The 10,000-nt window shown below is 39.4% G+C and overlaps 2 protein-coding genes across 7 annotated transcripts in view; both read left to right on the forward strand.

Moving 5' to 3' along the window:
• LOC143125183 (adhesion G protein-coupled receptor E5-like) overlaps positions 1-1,516 on the forward strand; it is a 33,130-nt gene extending 31,614 nt beyond the window's left edge. For all 6 annotated transcript variants that reach the window (XM_076286574.1, XM_076286573.1, XM_076286575.1 and 3 more), the window contains one exon: positions 1-1,516. This exon is cut by the window's left edge and continues 666 nt beyond it. The gene's annotated coding sequence lies outside the window, so the exon portion shown is untranslated.
• Positions 1,517-6,198: 4,682 nt separating this feature from the next.
• The window catches only part of LOC143125264 (adhesion G protein-coupled receptor E5-like), a 22,509-nt gene continuing 18,707 nt past the window's right edge, over positions 6,199-10,000 (forward strand). The window contains exon 1 of the mRNA XM_076286604.1: positions 6,199-6,304. Coding sequence (XP_076142719.1) covers positions 6,274-6,304 — 31 coding nt within the window. The 5' untranslated portion in view covers positions 6,199-6,273. The remainder of the gene's footprint in view (positions 6,305-10,000) is intronic.

Raw genomic sequence — 10,000 nt, forward strand, 5'->3', positions numbered from 1 at the left:
GGGCGCTCTGGCGCAACAGGCTACAGCGCCCGCACCATGTACGGGCACAAGTGCCCACGGACGCAGGTTCGAATCTGACCTGCGGTCATATCCCGATCCCACCCCATCTCTCTCTCTCCCACTCACTTCCTGTCAATCTTCACTGTCCTGTTGGAAAAAAGGCTAAAAACCCCCCAAAAAATATACTTAAAAAAAACAAAAAGAGGAGATGCCTCCAGCCCCACAAGTGCAGGCAGTCACATTCAAAAGACTCCAGGGGCAGATAAAGCTTATATACGGCTCATATTTGGCTCATATATGGGTACTCCACTGTTTGCTACCATTAGCGCCATTTAGCATTGAATAGAGGATAATGGTAGTGTGTATCGTCTAAGTTTACACACTCACACTTACACTATTGTGTAAAAGTATAAGAGCACAATAGTTAAAGATTATGCAAAATGTATGTAAGCTAAGCTTGGCTCACCATAAAAAATACAATTAATATATTTCCTCATGTATTGAGGAATATTTCTGTATAGATACATTGTAGGTGAACCAATCTGAAGCTGTTGTATCATATAGAAGAACAGTTTAGAGAGCAGCTATTTTGATACTGCACCAAGTCATATGAAACCGGTCACAGGTGACCTACTGTACTGTACAGTCAAATGAAAGCATATGCTAAACCATAGATCTCTTTCTGCAGGACCTTCAGTGGCACCACTGTTTCTTTATCTCATTCAAAATCAGAGGAACTGATTAAGCAAATCTCCACGAAGATTTTATATGTATAAGCGCAAAATAACACGTTGCAAAAATGTGTTCTGCCAATGTTCACAAGATGTTCCAACTTTTATATAACAATAACACCATCTAAGACATGTTATGTAGTGCTTGCTTACGCATAGGTTATAAAATTCCTTCCAACTAAAGAGTCATGCAAAAGGGTGTCATGCAGGATTCTATTCTATAGATAAGGTGTCATGTAGGATTCTATTCTATAGATAAATTGTCATGCAGGTTTCCTTTCTATAGACAAGGTACTTAGGGACTCGTGACCAGATTGAGTCATTGTAAGCAGATGATGTTAGTGAACTATGTCACATTTCACTGCCAGATTATATTGATGCACATTGAGTCAGTTTTAAGGTTTATTTATTTAGCAACATGAAGCACAACTGAGCTCTCTTTTTTTCACAAAGGGTGGTTTGTGTTAGCCTCCTGTGTCATTTCTTATTTTTCTATAGAATGCTGCAAAGAAGTCTTACATGGACTGTTATTTTATATTTTAAAAAGACTTGCTTTATCTATTTGCACTTTTTAAAAATACTATTGACACTATTTAATATACAGATTCTGCCTTTAAGACTATGCATTGCTGATAAGACAGTGTTCTTTTAAGAGACTATTTTGTTCTTATGTCTATATGAAAAGCTGTTGTGTACACTCCTATTTTTTCTATGCACCTTTCTACTGGACTTCCTGAGGTTTTTTGGTACAGCATTGAGTCAATTAAAGATTTAGAGTTCAGTGATCCACAAGGCTAAAGTGTCATCCTTTTGTGCTACTTTAACTGTTCATAGGTATAAGTTTAAGTATATACTCTTTTGATCCCGAGGGAAATTTGGTCTCTGCATTTATCCCAATCCATGAATTAGTGAAACACACTCAGCACACAGTGAACACACAGTGAGGTGAAGCACACACTAATCCCGGCGCAGTGAGCTGCCTGCAACAACAGCGGCGTTCGGGGAGCAGTGAGGGGTTAGGTGCCTTGCTCAAGGGCACTTCAGCCGTGCCTACTGGTCGGGGTTTGAACCGGCAACCCTCCAGTTACAAGTCCAAGTGCTAACCAGTAGGCCAAGGCTGCCCCAGTAGGCCACGGCATTGAAGTAATAGTAATAACAATAATTATAATGATGTAAATAAGCTCTATTTGTAAATGTATGTAGCACATTTCTAATGTAGCTCATTGGAGCATACAACACAGTAAGAGAAAACAATGTAATAACACAAACAAACAAACAAAACAATAAATAAAACACCAGAGATTTAGAATTAAGTAAAAATGAGAATTCACAAGGTGGTAAGGAGATAGATACAACAACACACACAATGCAGTGCAAATATGAAGACCCTGTAAATAGCAGCAGTAGAATGTGAAATAATGTGAAGAAATACTGTAGGCTACAAGATAAAAGTGAGTTAATTAAAACCTTTCATATACAGAAGTTGTTGTTTGATGTATAGAGGCAGGGTGTTCCACAATATTAAGTAAAAACACAGTACTACATTGATTTGCATAAGTGGTGATACAGTATACAAGATGGGAAGGACACACACACACACACACACACACACAGAGAGAGAGAGAACTACACTGATTTGAATCTGCAGTGCACACACACACACACACACAGAGAGAATTACCGTGTACCGTGTACACCTTACCGGTGACCGCATCATGGTCTCCCTGATCACAGAGTAATATGCACGTGACAGTTGACTGTGGTAATGAGTCCTTATGAGGGCACATCAGGTCCGTAGCCATCATGGGCGCCACTAAAAGTGCATGGCGCGTGAAATCCCTTCCTGCCATTCTAATATATGTACACATGGGATGATATGTTGATTTATGTTTGCTTTTTAACTTCATATGGGATATGCCATTTCTAGGCCTTTTCCCCCGAAATTGCACTGTGCTTACATCAGAGGGCACTGTTCCCACCTATTTTGGCTTACCATTAAATGCTTGACCTCTTTAGGAATCTGAGACGCTGTAGTGTCTTAGGAAACTATCAGAAAGATTGTGAAGTACAGAGTTACAGAGGCTAGAATATTGTTTTTGTTTTTTGCTACTGGGTTACAAACATCTATGAACTGACCACATTTCAGCCCTCTAAGTCACTTGAGGCACTTGAGAAACACAACTGAGCCCTAGCACCGGGTCTTGTGAAGCTGTGTGTAAAACTAGATCAATATAGAAGAAAAGATTAATAGTTTTACACAACTAAAGGTACACTCTTACAATGAATGTGTTGTCCCTATCTGCACACAGAGATGTGTTAAAAAACAACGCAAGTTGACAACATTTTCTTCATTTATGTCATTTATTAATGTCGGGTAGTGCAGCGTAGCAGAAGTCAGTGGAGTAAATTGTGGTGTTTGATTTAACATCTGTGTACTGTATGTGTCTGAGTGTGTGTGCGTGTGTGTGCCTGTGTGTGTGTGTGTGTGTGTGTGTGTGTGTGTGTTTGGAGTGTGAAGATCTGGTGTGGGCGGAGTCAAACATTATGAAAACTTCTGACGTCCACTTGAATGACAGAGTGAGGCACATGCATTGTGTGGACTGAGGTCAACATTTTGAGCTCCCTCCAATGTGGAGTCCAGCCCTGCTCTATGTAATACTGTGTTTCACCACATGGGGCGCTGTGGAGCTCCTGTCAGCAGAGATCAACAGACCCTGGCATGTGAGTGAGTGGCTGGGGTCACCATGGTGCATTCTCTGAGGCAGTGGAATGCTGAGAAAGGATATGATGCATTTCAATGTAATGCTTAAAAGTGGCATAACATGAACTCATTTTTGGCCCACAACCCTCCACATAGATTATGTTTTGCCCATTTAAAGGGACGAATCTGAGCACCCCTGCTTTAAAAGACATTTTAAATTAGACATGGGCTCTCATTTAAAGGGACGAATCTGAGCACCCCTGCTTTAACCCTCCTGTTATCCTTGGGGTCAATTTGACCCCAAGCAACGTTTAACATCATAAAATATATGATACCCTTTTTTTTTTGCTTCATGTTTCATGACTTTTCCTCAATTGAAGGGTACAACAGAGTTAGCATGACATTTGTACAATAATATGTTTTCAATGTCCTATACAAATATTTTGTACATTGATGTTCCTTGGGGTCAGTTTGACCCCAGCTGTATGAAACATAGGATACATGAATATTTGACACATTATGGATATTATTATTTGAATAGTATGAGAACATATTGTTATTATCATTATTACATACACAAGTACTTATTACATATAAGTCATTTTGGCAGGACTGTATAAGTCAAAAGGGGAAGCAACAGCAAGCATTTGGGCTGCTGACACTGGATGGGCAATATTGCCAGCCAGGGTTCCAAGGTTCATAAAGGGGTGTGGAGGGTGGGGCTTTTGGTGGTGGCTATTACACTCTTGTTAAGTACCTGTCACAAAAAAACTGGGTAACAATATGAATTATAATCATTTTATGAGGGTTTATTTAGCTGGGGTCAAATTGACCCCAAGGATAAAGAGTGTCGGTAAGATTTGAGGATAACACAAGGGTTAAAAGACATAATCTCCATGAGACATGGGCTCTCATTTAAAGGGATGAATCTGAGCACCCCTGCTTTAACTCATTGAATGCCAAGCTGTTTTCGGGAGCTTTGTCCTAGAGTGCCAGCAATCTAGACCATTGTTGATGATTTTTGTACAGCCACAGCATATTCTGTGTTATAGCTATGAACACATACAATGGCTCGTTTGAAAGGTGAGACTTTACGCTCTCGGTGGGTGCAAACCGTGTATTTCTACAAGCCTCTGTTCCTGAAAAATCCCAAGCTAAACAGTGGCTAGTTTTCATCAAAATCGCTGTTTTTTTGCTAGAAATGGAGATATAACATCTTTCATGAAATATGAAGTGTTGCCTGTTACTTACTTGTGTAAACCTTCCGGAAAGTGATCAACGAGACCTGGCGAGACTGCCACCTAGTGATAGACCCACGAAAATGGCCTGGTTTTGACCTGACGTGCATGCGTCACTGATTCGACCCAAAGCGGCAACGCGAGTTATGATAAAATGTCCAGATAAAATGTCCAGATTGTGCATTTTCATGAGTTTCACAATCGTCATATATTTCATTTCCATTCATCACAGAGTTCACAAAATCACATATAAGTTGTGCTAGAGTGTCTAGTTTCGTAATTTAAAAAAAAAAGCTAAAAACGTAATATTACGTTTTTGGCACTCAACGCATGGGAAGGAAAAGCGTAATATTACGTTTTTGGCACTCAATGAGTTTAAAGAGTTAATCTCCATGAGACATGGGCTCTCATTAAAAGGCATAATCTCCATGAGACATGGGCTCTCATTTAAAGTCAACCTCCACCATGTTCTGCCATGTTCAGAAACGTTACAAATTACTCAACCGATTGCTGCTTCATTGCACACTGTGATGTGATCTCTCACACAAATACAACCAAATACACACTCACACACACACACACTCTCTCTCTCTCTCTCTCACACACACACACACACACACACACACACACGCACACACACACACACACACACACACACACACACACACACGCACACACATACACACACACACACGATTAACCTCACATGCACATGTTTATTTTAGTAGATTATTTGAAATAGCAAAAAGCATGATAAAATAGTCTGGCAAAAAATGGCAGTATGAATGTATTCAGCATTAGTTCATTAGTGTCATGGTGCATAGTATACTGTAAAATGGCATAACATAGTATGATATTGCAATACAGTCTGCGTTAGTAGTACTAGTTTAGCTCAAACAACATGCAATACTGGTTACAACTCAGTTTGCTCTCTGTGGCATGTAGTAGATTCAAATGAGTGCCAAAAAACTTAGTCTACAGTTTACAATTTACAGTGTGCTTATGTAAAATGACTTCCTCTTACAGTAAGACATGAATCAAGTGGGAGCCTCAAGCCTATCATGATTGCCTGACTATGAATACAAAATGATTCATTTCTCAAATAGGCACAATCGAATGATTCATTTCAGTTGCATGCCACTAATTTCAGTATAGGGCGGCAACATTTTTTTAGTTTTTTTAATAAACAGTGTGCACATTTTGAGAGAAGTAGCTATTTGTATTGTGATAGTTTTGTAAGTGTGTTTGTGTGTGTGTGTGTGTGTGTGTGTGTGTGTGTGTGTGTGTCTGTCTCTCTATCTCTATCTCTCTCTCTCTTTCTTTCTTTGTGTATGTGTGTTTCTTTCTGTGTGTGAGTGAGTTGTGCTGGTAAACCACAGTCACCACACACATAGGGAGGGGTGCCCAGAAAAAAGGAAGATACTTTATTGATAGAGAGAGAGAGAGATCGACAGAGAGAGAGAGAGAGAGAGGGAGGGGTGTATGTTTACAGATACTTCTTTCTTGCCAGTCTCCCTTTGCTTGACGGCATACACATACTTCTTTGGATTATCATCTGAAAACACCATCGAAACAAACCGTTTGGATTATCATCTGATATAATATGAAAACTCAAGTTATTTTCTTGATACTAGGTGAGTATAAAAAACTAACCGGCTAATGTTCGAATAAAGAAAATATACGCTGTTTATTAGATGGAGAGTGACACACCTAGGAGAGATCTATGGCATATTGTACAGTGTGCATTCTGCTACTTCTGCTTTTCAGCATTGAAGACATTGTGTGTGTGTGTGTGTGTGTGAGAGAGAGAGAGAGAGAGAGAGAGAGAGAGAGAGATAGAATAAAAGCTAAAGCCAAAATTAAAGGTACAGAGAGATGGACAGATACATTAAATAAAATTCCATTAAATGAAAGAAACAGGCATTCACTGTAGTTGGACTATTTTTTTCCCTTTTGTTTTGTTTAAATACACTTTTGACAAGAGCAGTACAAGAGCAGTACATTTCAACACTAGTCATCATTGTTAAGGCAACAGTAGCCATGTTTGCAGGTCCTGTTACCAAGACAACAGTTCCTTCCTGAAAGTAACAGTGTCACAACGGAAGTGTCAAGACACAGTGATGCAGAGCTTATTTGTACGTGCACTTCTTAGGAATGGAACAATTTGATAACACTTTCTGTGAAGGTTGTATTTATAACGACCTATGAATGCATTCATAATGTTTTATAAGTTGTCTATAAAGCATTGTAATGCTCATTATTACCATCTATATGTATTCACAAGTCATCATAACCAACTTCATGATGCATTGTGACAGCTAATTATGAATTATTATAATTTTAATCTGAATAATGCATTATAAATATGTCAAGATGCATCATAAAACTGACAAGTGAGTAGGCAGATCTTGACATATTTATAATGCATTATTCAGATTAAAATTATAATCATTCATAATTAGCTGTCATAATGCATCATGAAGTTGGTTATGACAACTTGTGAATACATATAGATGGTAATAATAAGCATTACAATGCTTTATAGACACCTTATAAAACATTATGAATGCATTCATAGAGCGTTATAAATACAACCTTCATAGAAAGTGTTACCAACAATTTTGTATAGATTTCTAAAGAATTACAACATCTGAGTTTCATTTAGACATGAACAGGATAACCTGATAGGCTCTAATTTGAATGATGGGCAAAGTACAACGACATCTAACAAACGGTAAAACTAATTAAATTAACAGGACAAAATCAATTTGCTATTTTAATACCATGGGCAAGAGTTAACACTGATGAGCCAGGACACAGAACAGCAAACACTGATGAGTCAGCACTATGCTTCCACATGCCATACAATAGCTGTAGTTCACGCACAAAGCATTTACTTGTTAATACACCTGTAGTTCATAATTCATGCACAAAGCATGTACTTGTTAATACACCTGTAGTTCATAATTCATGCACAAAGCATTTACTTGTTAATACACCAGTAGTTCATAATTCATGCACAAAACATTTGTGTGTTAAAGGTTGTATCAGCGATTGCAGGCCCAAAAAAGGCCCAAGCATAAATGATCACATTCATCTAATCTGTCCTAACGATCCACTAGCTGCCCGCCCCATAAGCAGGCCGTCAACAAAAACATCTCTGTAGGAGGGAGGGAGGGAGGGGGAGGGTGTAGTGAGCTAGCTCTGTGTTTTGTTTGAACGTCAAACAGAAGTGACATTACCTCGCCATCGCTGATACAACCTTTAATACACCTGTAGTTTATAGTTCATGCACAAAGCATTTACTTGTTAATACACCTGTAGTTCATAGTTCATGCACAAAGCATTTATTATGACCGCCGCTAGCGAAGCTAGCGAAGCGGTCATATAGGGATTGTCAAAGTTGTTTTTTTTTTTCATCTACTTCCTGAATTTTTGGTCATCGATACCCGGGACACCGAACCACCGGGGCACATGAAATTTGGTGGGTATGTAGCCCCACTAGACTTTTACGGAAAATTTTCGTTTCGTCCCCGGGGGCCACTCCACCCCCGTGCTGGGCCCCCCGAACCGCAAAAAAAGCAGTTTTTCCTAAATAACTACCTGAACCGTGGCACTGAGGATAAATAATCTTTTATGGTATGTTGGTCTCAAGGGCCCACATCAACCTGGCCCATAATCACTCATTTGTGATTTGCACCCCCCCCCCCCCCCCCGGTAAAAAATGAAAATGCAATATTATTCTGCTTTAATCACCCCTATCTTCAGTTAAGATGTTCAGAACTGCACCAAATTTTATGTGTATGATTGACCTGGCATTCTCTGGGGGTATGCCAAGTTTCGTAGAATTTCATCCATGGGGGGGTCTTAAAAAAATTAGGTTATGTGTACATTTAGTGACTGTACACTCATTGGCCTGTAGATGGCGGTGCACACATATACACATGCACACACACACAGGCACCCACATACTATCGGTATTAGAACAGCCGATACATAATTACAAATTCAGTAGGATTAAAAGAAAGCCATAATAAATATTCATCACCATCATCATGGCTGCATTTCCAGTATTGGCGATAAGTCGTCGTTTGTCCACTAGATGGCACATCGTTGCAGTGAGACGTAATTTTGTTGGAAGTTAAAAGTAAAAAGTGGGTTGAAAAAAACAATGGACGCTTCCTACAAGGACTGTAATTTACCGCAGAGAACGTCTAATAAGGATAGGACGATGTTCACATGAAATGTAATTCCCATTTCTTCTTGAAGCCGACATAAATCTGAGGATGTTTATCGGACATGCTTGGTTTTTACTGCAGGTACGTTAATCTTATAATATCAGTAAGGACCTAGGTAATGTTACCGTTAGCGTTGGTAGAGTGATGGAGGCCAATTTGATTGATTGCATTTGTAGAAAACTAGAAATGCGGATATACCAAGCAAATTGATAGCAGCACTGTAATTGTATCTTTCGACTGTCATTTGTTGCACGTGCTACAAAAATAATTTTGTGCAATGGAAGATTTACCAACGTTACTGATACAGTTTTGCCTAAACATGCGTGAGACTAAGACGCCTGTTTATTTCGTTTTAAGTGCGTGCAGGGTGTGTGAGAGGGGAATCGATGTCAGGGCTCTCAAGTGTCACGCATTGAGCGTGACAGTCACTCATTTCAGTCTTTTGTCACGCTCTCCCGCCACACATTGTATTTCTCAAGCAGAAAAAACTATTTATATATTTAATATGCCGCAGCGCCCAATGTCTCTGGCCGCGCCGCTCTCACTATGGAACCGGCAGGAATCAAGCGCGTCTCCCCTGGAGTTGAGCCTGCCACTTAATCAGCCAATCAAAAATAACGAGAGGGGCTACACAATAGCCAATCAGAAAATAGCTCTATTGTATCTGGGTAAGATTTAACGCAACAACCAATGAAAAACGCGTATCCTGGAATTGTTGAACGTGAACCTACTTCTTCCAAGTTTCGTCCACCTTGGAGCTTCGAGCATCAGTTCATGGTTTCAGCAAAGAGTAAGTCATCTTTTTATGTTACAACAAATCCACAACTTGTTTGACACAAACAATGACAACGTGACTGCTGCTATAGAGAATGTTTCCCAGATAATTAGCATCAGTTGTCCATGACTGTCTGTAACTTAGCCAACAGTTTCACAGCCTGTTCATTGACAACGCTTGCTCAGAACAATTAGCCTATCTAGTCATACTTTCGTTCACACGACGACTGACATATTGTCACATTGTAAACATCTCTCGGTCCAAATAGGCTTAATCATTTTATTAGCACTAAACAAATTAAAGTGTACTGCATAGCC

This window comes from Alosa pseudoharengus, unplaced genomic scaffold (genome assembly GCF_046254945.1).
Source record: "Alosa pseudoharengus isolate Yale_2024_CS ecotype anadromous, Long Island Sound unplaced genomic scaffold, YU_APseudo_1.1 YU_APseudo_1.1_scf_1, whole genome shotgun sequence".
Taxonomy (NCBI): Eukaryota; Metazoa; Chordata; class Actinopteri; order Clupeiformes; family Clupeidae; genus Alosa; species Alosa pseudoharengus.